At 37.1% G+C, this 18342-nt stretch overlaps 1 protein-coding gene across 1 annotated transcript in view; it reads right to left on the reverse strand.

The window, feature by feature from the left end:
- The window catches only part of ntsr1 (neurotensin receptor 1 (high affinity)), a 44385-nt gene extending 26425 nt beyond the window's left edge, over nucleotides 1-17960 (reverse strand). The window contains exon 1 of the mRNA XM_051880049.1: nucleotides 17145-17960. Within this exon, the coding sequence (XP_051736009.1) occupies nucleotides 17145-17813 (669 nt within the window). The 5' untranslated portion in view covers nucleotides 17814-17960. The remainder of the gene's footprint in view (nucleotides 1-17144) is intronic.
- Between the last annotated feature and the right edge of the window lie 382 nt (nucleotides 17961-18342).

The raw sequence follows: 18342 nt of genomic DNA on the forward strand, positions 1-18342 counted from the left end.
ATTTTATGATGCTTTTTTGTTTGACGCAATGACTCTCTCTTTTTTGGCTGTCACATTGTTTGTAGCATGCAGTTTTTTGGTTTATTTTGAGACGTGTGTAGACTCTGAAGAACTGCACAATTCTATCTCCATTTGACAGGACCTGCCAGGGAAATGTGTCTGATAAATGTCAGGAAGTCAGTTTGATTGAATTTTAATTGTAATTGTGTGTGTGTGTGTGTGGCAAATGCATTTATCCAAACCAACATTGAATTTTTTATTGCATTCAAGGTATTCAATACATTTTATCATTTCAAGCATTTCCTGGGAGTCGAACTTAAGAATAATTATTACTGCAAGGTATGTGGGTCTCCTAGGTTTTCTTGAGCTGTCACATTCCTAGACCTGTCCTTAAACTGGTCTTTTGTTCCTTTCCATTTTTTTTTTTTTTTTTTTTTTTTTGCTGTTGCCAAAGCAAATTAATCTCATGCGATCTGACATCTGCACTGCATGAAAAAAACTGAGATTAAGCCAAGACTATTGAAATACTTCTCAGCACTAATTTAGAAGAACTTAGTGTTGGTTTAGGCAGTCATGTTAAATTGGTGTTGAACAGATGACTGGAGTTTAAGGGTCCAGCACGGTTCCTTCCAGACTGAGAAACATAAAAGAGATCTGAAGGAACATATCAAAAACCCACTGAAGGGAAATACGATGAGAATATTTAGAGTCTTTAATGAGGAAGGTCAGAGATGTTAAAACTGAACATGGAAAAAAATGCTCTTTTTTGCTTGTTACTGCAAGGTTGAACCAGAGCTATTAATTAAAATCAAAAAGGGCTAAAGAGGACCTTTTTTTAAAAAAAACAAAAAAAACATTGCTTTAGGAGTTCACTGGTAAGAGGATTTGGGTGCTAACATAACTGAATGTAACATAGGAACAAAATATTTATTTATTTATTTTGCACCTGCCTAACCATGACTGGTTACAGACTGGTTACTGGTTCTATGTTCTTCACAGGTATAAAGTGAGATGAGATCAGTGTAATGCAATTATCATGACATAACTTGTTATTTATTAAAACTAATAAAGGTGATTTGAATATATTGTATGTGTCCTAACTATTACGTTAATAGTTAGGACACATACAATATATTCAAATCACCTTTATTAGTTTTAATAAATAACAAGTTATGTTCACATCCTGTCACACGATGAAGAATACTGAAGAACGCAGATACAAAATAGAAACACAAGGTTTAATTCAACAAACTGGCAGAAGCATAACAGTGTGTAACACACAAACAATAACTGACAAAGGACATCCAAAGATGCCTACTAATATATAGTAGGTGAAAAGCATTACACAAAGAGTATATGGCTGCATTTACACTGCAAATATTAATGCACAGATCCGATCCTTTGACCATATCTGATTTTTTGGCCAGTCTGTTTACATTCACTTTAGACGCGACTGGTATCCGATATCTGTGTTTACATTAATTCTCGCCCAAAATGATGTCCTTGATAGCTTTACATGCACATGGTAGACCCTCAGGTTTTGAATGGCCGTGCTATTAAAATTATTTATATATTTCACGTCGGGTGGCCATGATTACCTGCCAGAATGGATAAGTTAACAGCTGTCGGTGTCATGGATGTTTTGCAGTGCGAAATCTGACTGAACGAATATAGACTGAAAAATAAAGGTAATTTGCGTTTGCTATTTTATCTACAGTCATTAGATCTAGAATTCTGAAGTGAAATAAAGTAGCAGGTAAGATTACATTTATTTGAATGAATTGGAATATAATGATAACTGTTGTGAATTTTCTTCTTTTAAGTTTAAGTTCGCTATTTGTGTGACGTTTTAAGTTATGACTTACGTAAGTAACGTAGTGCAGTGTTCCTGCGTGTATGAGCTTTGCGTAACTGCCTATTCACTATCACTCCAGCAGAGCAGTCAGATCGCATGCTCTCACTAAAGTGCAACGTTTATGTGCAAGAGAAAGTTGATGACAAGTAAGTTTTAATTCAGTGTATAATGTTGTTAATGCAGATTGTTACACTGTATTGCAGTAGCATTAGCTTACAGTGTTCATTATGTCCTTTATGTTTCGCGATCTTTCTGAGTGTAATTTGATCCTGTTTAACGAGCGGATTTGTCCCGCTAGCATCGCGGCTAGAATTGTTAATGTTTACTAAACTTATTCGCTTAAAGTGTAACATCTTTCAGTAAGATAATATAATTTTGTGGTCGCCATTATTACTGCCTGTATTAATAACACAGTCTCATTTCCCTATATAATTCATATTTGGTGGGTTTTGTAATCTTTTATTACACTACGCATTTAATATTGCTGACTCATGCTGATTTCTTGGTCATATTTATATATCAGTTCATTATGTAAGGTTGTTTATCTTTGAGTTTGTAATCTGTTAATTGTTGATTATATTTAGAAAATGAGTATTTATTTCTGTTATTTTATTTATTTCAGAAAACTACCTCAAGTACACTACTATGTGTATATGGTCACCATTGTGCAATAAACGACTAAATTCTATCTGGTGACTCCAACTCCTTGACCAGAGTTCTACAGCGGTCAATAACATATACACCAGCTTTCAGTGGGGCAATCCCCAACAATAACGAGAGAGTGAGCGAGGGAGAGAGAGTAACCTACTCAGTGAAGCTTTTAGATTATTTAAAAAAAAATTAACCGGGCAGAGGTTGAAATTCAGCTGCTGAATGTGTGTGCGCGTGTGCGCACAATTTCTTTCAAGGGAAAAATAGATAAAGTTCCCACCTCAATAATAAAGCTGCAAATTTTTAGTGCAAGTGCATACAGCCACGTCTGCTTCATAATGCAACATAAAAGCTACCTTTTAGTGAGCAAATGTGCTGCCCTTGCCTTGTGGTGGCTTGGAATTCCGAGGAGAATTGGATATGCGTGTTTAGACATAGGTCACATGTCCATGTATCTGATTTCAAACCACATTTGGAAGTGGCTCAGATCGGAGGCGAAAAAATCAGATCTCGGATTTTTGTGTTTACACGTGTGCAACAAATTCCGATCTGTGTCAGATGTCAGCAAAAAATCTGTTTTTTTGTGCCAGTGTAAATGCAGCCTAAGTCTGATTCATATGCTGCATTCATACCTCATCATCTTTAAACACTTTTATATAAGCATTTTTAATTTATGTTCTAACACTTTGTGTGGCTTTAAGAACCTTAATGGGATAATTACTTAGTATTATGTAACTGCAGGCTGTCTCACTAATCATGTTTGTAAGATCAGTACTCACACTGAGCAAAAATGAGAATGCAGAGAAGAATCCTTTGTGTGTTTATTAAGACAACACAAACACAAGCAAAATTAAGATTTTGGTCTGCATTATGTAAGGGACCTATGGGTATATTGGCAAACAAATGTAATTTCTTTAGGGATTCTTTGGCTGAGTTCAGTAACATGCAAAGGCCAGACTCACCATAATTGATGTTTTGAAGAAATTACAGTAATTATTTTAGAGAATTTTAAAACACATGCAAATCAAAAATTAATCTATTATTTGGTCACAAAAAGCATAGATGGAATGTTATGCTGTGATTTCACAGACTGCTTCTTTTAAACTCACCTACTAAGACCCCATCTCCATGGGAACTACGGAGGCCATTCAAAAGAGTTCAGACACCTTATTAAATGGACAATTGTTTTTTGAGACAATTCAAATTTATAATGGGGTATAAATGGGGTAACACTGGACTTATTTGCAAATGCACCTACAGGTATATGCACAGAAGTTTCTCATAGAAGGATATTATATGCTTGATGTTGTGATTCATGTATAATTATTAATAAAATATTCTCTCATTGTTGCCTGAGGTCAGTCTGCTCTGCATATGAATTCAAGCTGTGTCTAAGAATGCCCAGGAAAATGACATTCCAGTATTATTTCTCCTTCAAAGCTTTCCAGCAGGTACGTCTCACTTAGGCAACACTCACGAATACACAAACAAATCATGTGGCAAATCAAATTCCGCTCAAGTGTTTGCTTGTCAAGGACCCATGTTTTCAAGTTCCTGTAGTCCTGCGTGGATTATCTACACCTTGACTGAAGATGCTCACTACGTTTGTATTTCATCTGAACACTGAAGCAGCGGTACAGCATGATCTTGGCTCAGTCTTAATGTTCCAGACATAATAGTGTTTCATAAAAACATATTTAGAAAAATAAAATAATTGGGGATGTAGATCAATAGAAAAAAAGAATCAAAATAATTTCATAAAACACTGATAAATTAAATGAATTGCAAATTATGGTATTGTTGATGTACATTTAATGAGAAATACACATTATTGTCCAAGCATATTATTGTGGTGGATAATTAAAGTATTGTATAAACATCACAAAAAAAAAAAAAAAAAAGGCTCTTCAAAATCCAATTCAAATTTTATTTCCAATCCAGTTGGAATTAGTAATTTTTTAAAGATTTGTTTTTGGCATTTTGCCTTTATTGGGATAGTATAGAGTAGACAGGAAGTGAAATGGGAGAATCGGGAAAGGTCTGTGAGCTGGGATTCGAACACGGGGTGACCCAAGTTCGAATCCCAGGATTTTGGAGAGTTACCCATGAGTCTGCATCAGCTCTGAACCAACTTATTTTAACAGAAAGAGAATGAAAACTCTGGTTACCTTACCATATAATATAAATACACTATATTGCCAAAAGTTTTGGGATGCCTGCCTTTATGTGCACATGAACTTTAATGACATCACATTCTTAATATGGAGTAATATGGTTTAATATGGAGTTGGCCCACTCTTTACAGCTATAACAGCCTAAACTCTTCTGGGAAGGCTTTTTACAAGGTTTAGGAGTGTGTTTATGGGAATTTTTGACCATTCTTCTAGAATCAGGCACTGATGTTGGACAAGAAGGCCTGGCTCGCAGTCTCTGCTCCGATCGAGTTGTGCAGGCTAGTCAAGTTCCTCCACACCAAACTCGCTCATCCATGTCTTTATAGACCTTGCTTTGTGCACTGGTGCTCAGTCATGTTGGAACAGGAAGGGGCCATCCCCAAACTGTTCCCACAAAGTTGGGAGCATGAAATTGTCCAAAATGTCTTGGTATACTGAAGCATTAAGAGTTCCTTTCACTGGAACTAAGGGGCCGAGCCCAACCCCTGAAAAACAATCCCACACCATAATCCCCCCCTCCACCAAACTTTACACTTGGCACAATGCAGTCAGGCAAGTACCGTTCTCCTGGTAAGTGCCAAACCCAGACTCGTCCGTCGGATTGCCAGACAGAGAAGCGTGATTCATCACTCCAGAGAACACGTCTCCACTGCTCTAGAGTCCAGTGGTGGCGCGCTTTACACCACTGCATCCAACGCTTTGCATTGCACTTGGTGATGTAAGGCTTGGATACAGCTGCTCGGCCATGGAAACCCATTCCATGAAGCTCTCTAAGCACTGTTCTTGAGCTAATCTGAAGGACACATGAAGTTTGGAGGTCTGTAGCTATTGACTCTGCAGAAAGTTGGCGACTTCTGCACACTGTGTGCCTAAGCATTCGCTGACCCCGCTCTGTGATTTTACGAGGCCTACCACTTTGTGGCTGAGTTGCTGTTGTTCCCAACTGCTTCCACTTTGTTATGATACCACTAACAGTTGACCGTGGAATATTTAGTAGTAGTGAAGAAATTTCACTAATGGACTTTTTGCACAGGTGGCAACCTATCACGGTACCACGCTTGAATTCACTGAGCTCCTGAGAGCGACCCATTCTTTCACAAATGTTTGTAGAAGCAGTCTGCATGCCTAGGTGCTTGATTTTATACACCTGTGGCCATGGAAGTGATTGGAACACCTGAATTCAATTATTTTGAGGGGTGTTTTGGCAATATAGTGTATGTATTTAACAGTACAACAGAAGAAATTTACAGTAAAATACTGTTTTGTCATATATCTATCATCTATCATATAACTATCATATATTTTATGGTAAAAATATATATTACTGTATATTCAAAAAGAAGATACATGTAATTTTATAGTAAAATACTGTAGAATGATGTCTTTTTGTTAGTAAAAATCACCTTTAAACAGCACAGTGAATGACATTACTGGAGATCCCTGTGTGACACTTCACATTTGATTACATTTTATGTAAATAATAATGTTTCTTCTTATTTTTGTTATTAGTTATGTATGGTAACACTTTAGAATAATGTTCTGTCATTAATAAATAACTACACAGGAACAAATGAGTAACACAATATTAACATTCTAACTACTATTAACTAACAAGAAACTCTGATTAACTAATTAGTAAGTAATAGCGCTCAGTTGAATGAGGTAGTTCACTTTTAGCTAATCAATAACTACAATTTTTTCATACCTCCCAGAGAACTACTAAGAACTACAGGTTCATAATTAATGTGAATAATGCATAATGTATAATTAATTCTAAGGTGAAGATTATTGTAACCCACTAGTAATGAGTCAAGTGTTACTACATCCTTTAGAAGGAATCACTAATTATTTGGATCAGTATTCTAAAGTGAAAAGCTGTTTGTTTTTGGAATGTTTTTCCTCCCTTGTTTGTTAGATGGTAATTTCACAATTATAATATTGCCAGTTTTTGTGTCCAGTGTGAGACCACCTGTGCAGAACTCATAATTAATTTTCATCTTTATTCATCACAGCACTTTTAAAACCGCTGTAAATGCATTTTGAGGTGCTAAACAGATCAGCTGCCTGTACATTTTTGTTTTTTTCCATCAAAAGATTTCTAAGCTACCTCACTCAACACAGCTACTGATCCCAACAGGCAACAACATCAAACTAAATACCTCACAGATGGAAATACAACAGAGAGAGAGTGAGAGGTTCTTATGAAACAGATGATAAACAGACTAATGGAGCAACATGCACAGTAGTGCATATTAATAAAACACAGTTGTAGCACTGTAATAGGTTGGATTTATTCAAATGAGCTCTGTGCCTTGTGCATTTGTTTAAGTTGAGCCCTGCACCATTTGATTTAACCAATTAATGACCCTTAAAAGCTCTAATGAGGTAATTAGCTAAATCTTGGGCCGTGTTGTGTAGCCGCAACCTGCAAGTGTGGCCCTTAAGGGTTATGAGTAATGCTAATTCATATTTGTTCACTTCAAATAGCAGCAAAAGTCCATTGTGTGTTTTAAAGCTGAGGCTGGATTAGTGAGGTTTCTATGGTTACTGACAGCACACTGTTTATTTGTATAGTCTTCTGTCTCTTTTGCAATGTTCTTCTCATAATCTTCATTTTCTCTCTTCTCAAATACACACTTAATGTCACAAATGAGCCAGTGTTTCTGTATTTAAAAATAGGGTGGTTTTAGGATTTATTGTTCAACATGTTTACTGTCTTCTGACATGTCCCTGGTTTCACTGGATTGAACAGTACATTGCTTCAAAGAAAACTGTCTTTGTAATTTTGCATCATAATATAACTTGTCTACTCCTCCTCTGAAATGACTTTAGCTGCTGCCGTCATTCAGGCTGTGCAGGCAATTTTTTTGTCAACATTCATGGCATCATATCTTAACAAGAGTTTTAAAATTGAAACATTTCTCAAGCACACTGCACATTCTGCTTCATGTCGAGAGCTACCTCTGTGAATTATTTGGTTCTTGCTGCATCTGGATAGACCAAAGTCAACACAGTTTCCTCTCATTTATTTAGTGCTGGTCAAAACAAAATGCTGAGCCACAATTTAAGGAATAATTGACGATGGGCTGTTGAATTATTCTAACACTGGTACAGTATATTGTGGATACTCACCTGAATATATATGGATTTTTTTTTCCTCTATTTATTTTGCTGTTTGTTGTTTCTTTGGTACTTTGGTTTTTGTTGTGCACCTGTATACATCACCAAAGGACTGTCTATTTTTAGCACTGTAATTCAATTTCACCTTGCATGAAAGTGCTGTTGTGGAGTGAGCCATCATTTTTTTTTTTTTTTTTTTTTTTCTTTCACGAACACTCATTACATCCCCAAGTGAGCTGGTGGTGCTGCTTTGTTACACGTACATAATAAAACGTAATTTTGTGGCAAAAACATGGAAATAATTTGCAGTTTTTATCCTATTGTTTACTATATTTATTTGCTTGGTCAGTGTTGTTGTGGGTTTTAGTTCTTTTGCTGCTGTAGGCTGTAAGGACCGTTGAAATAACTGAAATCATTTGGCAAAGCGATATGGACACGTAATGCAGTCAAGAACTACTTTAGCTGGGTGTTTCCCTGAAAATAACTGCACACCTTAGAACCTTCGCCAACCAATCAGATTTAAGCTTTCAACAACCCCATAGTATAAAGTAAAACAGTCAAAAATGTGACTTGCAACACTATATCTGGTTTATAGAGCAGTACTGAGGCTCTGGGTGATTTTGTGACAAGACATGAAACAGACAAGCTGATAACTCACAGTCAGAGCTTTGAAAACATTCAGGGCTAGTGCCACCCATGATGTAAGGTAAGAAAAAGAGAACTTGTCAACACTCTTATTTACTGACTGAAAGTTATCATCTTGAAAGTTCCCTCTCTTTCTTTTGGCCTCAATTCCATCTCTCCACCACTCTTCTTGAGCTGAGGCTGAGGTTTCTTTTATCTGCTGTCAGTATCTACTGCCCTGATGTCTGTGAAGGTGTCTGGAGTAAAGAACTGATTGATTTGAAGTACTCTGTGTAATTCACACTTCGGACAGGATGTTGGACAAAAGTAACAGCATACCTTGCCACTCAAGGCCACTGAAAATGAACTCAAAATGCAACTGACACTTTACAGGTTCACAGAAAGTATAGTGTATTGTTTCGCTTTTGCTCCCACCACAACTTCAGTCCTCTTCTTAAGCACATAGGCTTCAAACTCTCTGGCCGTGTTTTCCTGGCTGACCACTGCTCGTGGCAGACAGTAAATATCCCTGGCAGATCTATATCAGGGACACAGATGCTTCACAACATGTAATTATAGCTTAATGAATGAACTGTTGGGCAGAGGAAACAGTTATTTACAAAGAATATTTTTTTTTTGAAATGGTCTACATTCATTTATACAGGTTTTTTTCCCCATTAAACTTTTCCTAGCATACATGTAACTGTCCTGACCTTCACTTGCCTGGAATCCACATACCAAATAATTCCAAAAACTGCCCCAAAGCACCCGTCTTACACACAAACGGTGTGTTGCTCTCTCTCAGCAACAGATATACCCGTCAGTACACTGTGAACAGAGACATCACGTCATCTCTATCTTTGCTGATTCCAGTTCTCACTGACATGTGTCATCTTACATTTATTTCCGTTTGTGCTTAAGAGCAAATATATATTTTTGTGTGGGCAGCCTGGGCAAGTTGTGATATGATTTTTGTTGAGACAATTGCATAAGACAATTGTATTTATTATCTGTCTCAAATAAATAACAAATATTAATAAATAATATTTAAATAATAAATGAATATTATTCAAAAATCAATTAAAGTGGATGGTTTCTTACATCCACCAGTGAGCAAGACAAAGGGAACAGTGGCAAGGGAGACTGTCGAAAGATCCTACAAGTACGTTCCCTGCTGAAAAATCCAGCATCCAGGTATGTTTGCATACTGGTTTACTGATTACCAGCATGAGAAGTGATAGTTGACTAGCCAAACCAACTCAGTTTTGTTTGAGAACAGCATGTCCACCAGCTATACCAGCACTATACTTGTCACGGTTATGTTCAGTTTGTTTAGTTTTCATGGACTTCTAGTTTGTTTTCATTCTTCTCATGTGTTCCTTTGTTAATTTTCCCGCCACTCCTTGATCGTCATGGTTTCTGTCAGTATGAGTTCATTTGTATCAGCTGTGTGTCATTAATTATCTTGTTTGTGTTCCTACATAAGTTGTACCCTTGCTTTCATTCTCAGTCGTGTTAAGTTGTGTTTGCACTGCCTGTCTACCTGCCTTTTGGAATTTATCAGTAAACGTTGTTGTTTGGAATATTATTCTTCTGCCTTTATCTTCTTGCCTGCGTACAACCGTGACAATACTAGCATAAACCAGCCTAGACCAACATGCTGCTTTATGATGGATATTTAAGCAGGGATGGAAGAAAAAAAGAGATTAAATTTATTTTCATAACACTACATTTGGTTTGTATTTCTTACTGTTAAACACTAGGGCTCTCAATAGAATAATGACTTCTGGCCAGCGTTTAGAAAGCAGAAGAAAATAATACAATAATATGTAAATTCAATAAATGTTTTAAAAATGATTCATATTTAATTAATATGTTAAGTTAATGCATTGACTTTGACAGACCTAAAATAATATACACTTCCTGCCAAAAGTTTGGAATCATTAATGGGTTTTTTTTAAAAGTTTTTTTTTTATTGCTTTTGCTCACCGAGGCTGCAATTATTTGATCAAAAACATAAAAAAAAGAATATTATTACAAGAATTGTTTTCTATTTTAATATATTTTAAAATGTAATTTATTCCTGTGATCAAAGCTGAATTTTCAGCATCATTACTCCAGTCTTCAGTGTCACATGATCCTTCAGAAATCATTCTAATATGCTAATTTGCTGCTCAAGAAACATTTATTATAATCAAAATTGAAAAAAGTTTTTGCTGCTTAATATTTTTGTGGAAACAGTGATACATTTTTTTTTTCTATTTTGAATTTCCAATAAAGTTGCTTGTGCAAAGTGTTTCAGCAGAGCTCCGCTCAGTATTATCTATTCATCAAAAAATTGAATTTCATCTCCCTCTCAGCAGTAAAATATATTTGTATCTTTCATCTGTTTGTTGCAGGTGTCCTGTATTGTTGAATCCAGAAAGCTGTGCTTTATATGAATGGTGTTGTACTTTTGAATGAAGGGGTGAAATGTCAAAACCTGAAAACATCGGCTCAATCGTTCTTCTCTCCCTGTCTTAAACACCTGCCAGAACACAGTGCCAGTCCAATATCAGCCACTTATCCTCACCAACATCACTGCCTGCTGCTATATATATGTTGGTCTCATTTTATTTGTATATTTGTATCCACGTACTTTCAAGTGCAGTACTGGATTATTTTCAGGTGCAGACTGTGCAATAGAAAGATCAGAATAACAAACAGAAGGGGATGAACCATTAGAAAAGCACCAGTATAGATGCTCATATTCAAGAAACCATTACCGAACGGAAAGATGCAGTAACATACATATTTATGTCAGTTTACACTTTATGTGGCAAGGTTATACCACATCTCAAAAAGCAATAAAAGTCCATTTATGTTTTCTTTCTGCAATCATTTTGTGTCCCACAGAGCACTAGAATTTCAGGTATTGCTCAGTCAATATATAATACTGGATTGTATTTCATATTGTGAAACCTTCTGTATATGAAAGAGGACATCTTGGGGTTTTCTGTGGTAACCAATTTACCAAGACTGAAACATGATAAACAGTTTGTCCTGTAGCAAACAGCTGCTATTGCAACTATCATTCTTTTGACTGGAAGATCTCAGGATGAAACACACACTCAGCAATGACTGATGGAATTTGTCAGAACTAATTCATCCTGTATTCATTCGCTCTTTATTCTCTCTCTTTCTCTTTTTCTCTCTCTCTCTCTCTTCCTCTCTCTCGCTCTCCCTTCAGTTTTTCTGCATCTTTGCCTCTTTTTTGATGTACATCCATGTTCTTTTCTCTTTTATCTCCTTTTCAGTATGGCAGAATGTGCCGCCTGATTCAGATTGTGACTGTGTCCGCTCTGCTGTGAGTTTTAATATCCACAGGCATTTCAAGGACTGAATGCTGTAATATTATGCCATATAAAATTAAGGATCATTTTAATATATTATTTTGCCTCTCATGCTACTCCACTTGTTTTCAGTCTCGCTGTTGTTGTTTTTTGTTGTTGTTGTTGTTGTTTTTTTTTCAAATGTAGAAAGATGGAAAGCTGAGTGTTACAAGCAGGAGACCTCCTGTCCTTGTAAAAGGATTGTGTTCCGGACTAAATTAGATTCACTGGTGTAATAGAAAAGAATAAGGCAGGCACAAGGTTTAGGTCTGCAAGGACAATTTTCCAGGAATCAAAGCATAATGTCTCCATTTCCAGGCAATTAGGATTTACTTTAGGGGAACTGTAAGTGCATTCCATTTTCGTTGAGATAGCTAATCATTGTTTTTGAGCAAATCCTGCCACTTGTTACTCAAACTAACATACAGAAAATGCGATAAGAGTCATATTGGTTGTAGTAGACTTATAATTATATTTATTGCCAAGAAACAAAGTAAATTCATTAGAATCACTGATTTATTTTGACTTTCATGACCATCAGTGCTCACAGCAGAAGCAATATGGTCCCTGCTGCTCCTCATTTTAATGTTTGAATAATCAAGACATCAACATTTAATTTGCAATTCCAAAAGAATCAAAGGGGCATAATACATATTAATTAATTTACCACTGCTCTTGTGGTTTCGAATAAAAAACACTGTTTTCAATTCAACTTGAGTTAATCAACTGCATTAGTTTAAATCAACAAAAGTTAATTTTTAGTATTAGATACTTGAGTAGAAATAGAAGTGTGCTTGGTAAGTTTTTGTTTATGTTTGCCTGTTTTATTCGTTCCAGTAGTACCAGTTGTTTTAAACTCTACACTGATGCCTGTCAGCCTCCAGCAGGACTGCTTGTTTAGACATTTTTATTTTTCCACTCATACTCATTCTGTTTGGACTGGTGATGGTGAATCAGCATGTTTGGACTTGCTGACATTTTGTCAACTTGGAGTCAAATTGTATGTTTGACTGCTTGTTTGGACATTTTATTTTCACCTGACACACATTCGATTTGAAGTGTCTGGTGGGTCGTACACATGATCCATAGCATCATTTTAGGCAATGCTATTTACTCAGGTATGGTTGTTGTGTTTTGTCTGTAGTATGCACATTGTGTGTCTTTTTTTTTTTTTTTTTTGCTTAGTTGCTTGTTTTCTTTAGATGTTTTTTCAGTGCTGTCAAATCGATTAATCGCAATTAATTTTTGTTAATTGTTTACATAATATATATAACAGTGTAAATTTGCTGTCCCCTCAAAATAACTCAACACACAGCCATTAATGTCTAAACCGCTGGCCACAAGAGTGAGTACATCCCTAAGTAAAAATGTCCAAATTGGGCCCAATTAGCCATTTTCTCTCCCTGGTGTCATGTGACTTGTTAGTGTTACAAGGTCTCAGGTGTGAATGGGGAGCAGGTGTGTTAAATTTGGTGTTATCGCTCTCACTCTCTCATACCGGTCACTGGAAGTTCAACATGGCACCTCATGGCAAAGAACTCTCTGAGGATCTGAAAAAAAGAATTGTTGCTCTACATAAAGATGGCGTAGGCTATAAGAAGATGGCCAAGACCCTGAAACTGAGCTGCAGCACGGTGGCCAAGACCATACAGCGGTTTAACAGGACAGGTTCCACTCAGAACAGGCCTCGCCATGGTCGACCAAAGAAGTTGAGTGCACGTGCTCAGCGTCATATCCAGAGGTTGTGTTTGGGAAATAGACGTATGAGTGCTGCCAGCATTGCTGCAGAGGTTGAAGGGGTGGGGGGTCAGCCTGTCAGTGCTCAGACCATACGCCGCACACTGCATCAAATTGGTCTGCATGGCTGTCTTCCCAGAAGGAAGCCTCTTCTAAAGATGATGCACAAGAAAGCCCGCAAACAGTTTGCTGAAGACAAGCAGACTAAGGACATGGATTACTGGAACCATGTCCTGTGGTCTGATGAGACCAAGATAAACTTATTTGGTTCAGATGGTGTCAAGCGTGTGTGGCAGCAACCAGGTGAGGAGTACAAAGACAAGTGTGTCTTGCCTACAGTCAAGCATGGTGGTGGGAGTGTCATGGTCTGGGGCTGCATGAGTGCTGCCGGCACTGGGGAGCTACAGTTCATTGAGGGAACCATGAATGCCAACATGTACTGTGACATACTCAAGCAGAGCATGATCCCCTTCCTTCGGAGCCTGGGCCGCAGGGCAGTATTCCAACATGATAACGACCCCAAACACACCTCCAAGACGACCACTGCTAAAGAAGCTGAGGGTACCTAAACCCTATTGAGCATATGTGGGGCATCCTCAAACGGAAGGTGGAGGAGCGCAAGGTCTCTTAACATCCACCAGCTCCGTGATGTCGTCATGGAGGAGTGGAAGAAGACTCCAGTGGCAACCTGTGAAGCTCTGGTGAACTTGATGCCCAAGAGGGTTAAGGCAGTGCTGGAAAATAATGGTGGCCACACAAAATATTGACACTTTGGGCCCAATCTGGACATTTTCTCTTAGGGGTGTACTCACTTTTGTGGCCAGCGGTTTAGACATTAATGGCTGTGTGTTGAGTTATTTTGAGGGGACAGCAAATTTACATATATATATATATATATATATACTTTGTATATATATCTGTATATATATTTATATACTTTGCTTTGTGAGTGGTTGAGTTTGTGTTTATATATATATATATGTAAACACAAACTCAACCACTCACAAAGCAAAGTATATTATAATATGTATTTACATTTAATGGTTACGCTTTATTTTGACGATCCACTTTAGACATTCTAATAAGTATAAGTAACCTTGCAACTACATGTCAACTAAATCTCATTAGAGTATTAGTAGACTATAGGGTCATTCTACAGAAATGTCCACTTTTGGTATGGCAAGATGTCTTAAAATGTATTTCTTTTTCTAACATTTAAACTTAGACCACATTATTAGATTACCCTTTGACTTTATCAATACACATAAATGACTTAAAAGTGCATTTATTTAAAGACTGCATGTACCATTTTTTTTTTTGTCATTGGTGTTACCTTACTTCTTTGGCAATATTAAAGGTTTTTATGAAATATTATTTCTCAATTTTTTCAGCACATGCAGTCAGAGTTACAGGAAAATAATGATAATGCAACAAATAAGGAGATTATGCGTTATTTTAATCAGCTTTGTTAAAAGCGTGATTGAATGATGTTAGTTTATTTGCGCAACCATGTATTTGCTATAACAATAAAAATATTTGAAAAACAGTTATAAACAGGGGGGGGGGGGAATGGTTGAAAAAATGGTTGAAAAACATCCATTGTAGTTTGAAATTGGCCACTGATTGGTAAAGCCAGTAGTCTAATCATTTCTTCCTCATTAGAGAGAAAACAGGTGCATCCTATACAGTAGTGTTGTTTGTTGAACCACCTGACTTATCTCTGTTTCAAACAATGGTGCATATTTCCATTTTGACATAGTTCCAACAACATTTCTTGAAGCAAGTGACATGAACGTGAGCAAGAATGTCATACTTTTTCACATAGCCCAAGTATTGCATCTATTACTCAATGCTTGCAGAGCACCTTGACTTCTTTCCTTTAATAGAAATTAAGGCAGATGAGGATGGACAATTAAAAAAAGAGAAGCACCCCCTTGATAAATGTGACATTGATAACACATCAAGTTGTAGTCGATAGGATTATCACCTGGGACTTGATGCTATCCTGTGCCTTATCTCCTGCTCCCTCATTATTGCTTAATCGGGTAATCATTCATATTCCTGAATATGTATTAAATTTGAGGAATGCAACTGATCTCTATTAAGTTTAGCCTGTTTCCACTGAAACACAATCACAAACACCTTGTGTTTAAATGATTGACATGGCTATTTTGTGATATTTAAACAGATTGAGGTCTACATAAGGTGAATCTGCAGCTTTAAAGAAATTTTAAAAAGAAAAACTAAGCTCTTTTATTCTGCAACAGGGGTGGGCAAACTCGGTCCTGGAGGGCTGCTGTCCCTGCAGAGTTTAACTGCAACCCTGATAAAACTCACCTGCGTGAGCAGCTGAGAATCAGCGACTTTACAGACAGCGTATTTTACAGACATTTTTAAAATGGCTGCTGCAAGGTATCAAACCAATCAGTCATGGTATACTCACTAAATTAAGTAGTTTAATCCATTTGTATTCTAGTTTTTTAAAATTCCCTAACAATAAAGTAGGTCATACCAGAGAGTTCAACTAAAAGATTCATATGAAATCATGAGATAAATGAGAACATTTCTGATAACTGAAAAGAGACAGCGGACTTTCAATGGGTCTTACTTCATAGATCTTCAAGAAATAGGAAAAGGGAAGTCGAGGGATGTCATCAGTGTGATTTTGTGTGACAGTGTGATTGACACAACTCCAGAGGACCACTACTTTCATTATATATTTTATAATATTTATTACGCATTTTGTTTCTTTTTGTCATTTACATAATATATTTGGTAGTATACATTATTGTATTTTAAATGGTAGAAAAACCTGTTTCTGACCTCAAAATAAAGTACTTTCCTTCTGTACATGACTGTGGGGACGAGCACTTCTGTGGCGTTTGGAATTCTTATAATTAATTAAAAAACAAATATTGCCACATTAATGGCTCAAGAAGGTGTAATTGTTCAAATAACATATTGTTTCATTTTAAAATATAAAGAAATTGTAATCCTAAAGTGTTTTTCAAGTGTAATATTTCTGTAAAGGCTAGGGACAGAAAAATGGACGTTTCTGTAGAATGACCCAGTAGTAGTAGGCTATATTTATATATGTCTCACACACAGATATATAATGTATTATGTATGTATTATTTCGACGATCCACTTTAGACATTCTGCTAACTATAAGTAACTTTTCAACTACATGTCAACTAAATCTCATTAGAGTATTAGTAGACTGTAGTAGACTGTTAGGTTAGGGTTCGGTTTAGTAGAATAAGTTGACATGTAGTTGCAAAGTTACTTACAGTCAGTAGAATATCTGTTGGGAAGCATCAAAATAAAGTGTTAGCAGATATTAAGCAGACAGTCTACTAGTACTCCGGTACTCTAATGAGAGTTATTTTACATGTAGTTGCAAAGTTTAGGAGAATGTCTAAAGTGGACTATTGAAATAAAGTGATATAATGCTTTGTGCTTTGTTGCTTATGATAAGACATTTATGCTTCAAGTAGCTACTCATGCATAAGACTAAATAAATCAAACGCAATACAAACTATAACCAAAGCAATACAGGAATATAAGGACATACTCCACTCGTCGCAAGGAAAGAGAGCTGTGCGCGCTCACCTGTAGAACGGTCTTAGCAGTTATCGAGGACACGATGGTGGTGCATATAAGCTCATCCTTCATCAGTCGCTGTCCCATGGTGAAAAGCATCGGAGTGGCCAGGAGAAAAGACGCGACCCACATGGCGCTGATGAGTTTCTTGGTGCGGCTCCGCGACATGATGCTCTTCGCCTTGAACGGGTGGCAGATGGCCATGAAGCGCTCCACGCTCAGGCTGGCGATATTGAACGCCGTTGCATACGAGCAGCCGTCCCGAAGAAAGTAGTAACCTTTACAAACAGCCTCCCCAAAAGCCCACGGGTGATGAACCCAGATGAAGTTGTATAACTCGATGGGCATGCAGAGGATCAAGATGAGCAGGTCGGATATGGCCAGACTCGCCAGGTGATAGTGCACCGTACTCTGGAGGTTTTGAAGAGATTTTTTCGTGAGAAGTGTGTACAGGGTGATCGAGTTCCCCAAACACCCAATTACAAACAATAGCACATAAATCACAGTGACGAAAACTTTAGAATAGATGTCTGTATTGACGTCCAGATCCTCTTCGGAGACGAGCTCCGTTTCATTGTCCAGGATTTGCTGGGATCGGTTCGCCGAAGAGAGAAGTTTCTGCGTTAAGATGCGCAAGTCTATGAAGTTGCGCCCTGATAGCGTAGTATTAACCTCCATGGTAGTCGTTAAATATCAACACATAATAACGAATGACAAATTAATAGCGCGTTCCTTGTAAAGTGTTTCACATTTGTACATTTGGTGAGCTATGCGTAAAGCTAGTGAGATACTGGTCACTGCTCTGAACTTGCTCTCACAGGTCTGTGAAAGCGAGGCGCCCAGACGCTTTTATATGATGAGGAGGCGTACGAACGCAAACCTTGAGCAATGACGCAGTGCCATTTAGCCATTGGTGTATTTTTACTGTGAGACTGAGCTACCTTGAACATATAAGAGCGTCTCAGTTCTGAGTGCTTTATTGAAATGTCCTGAATTTATATGCATAATCCAACTTGTAACAATAATTCCTGTAATTTCTACTCCACTTTACGAGTTCTCAGTGTTTTCTTCATCAGTAACCGAATTATAAATAGTCAAAAAATTCAATATTCTGTATCTACTCATCACTGCTGGTTGTCACTTTTGCTCCAATTTTTTTTTATACTTTACTACTTTGTTCTGTGATAGTGACCAGCTGCCTGCACAT

This window comes from Ctenopharyngodon idella, chromosome 22 (assembly GCF_019924925.1).
Source record: "Ctenopharyngodon idella isolate HZGC_01 chromosome 22, HZGC01, whole genome shotgun sequence".
Taxonomy (NCBI): Eukaryota; Metazoa; Chordata; class Actinopteri; order Cypriniformes; family Xenocyprididae; genus Ctenopharyngodon; species Ctenopharyngodon idella.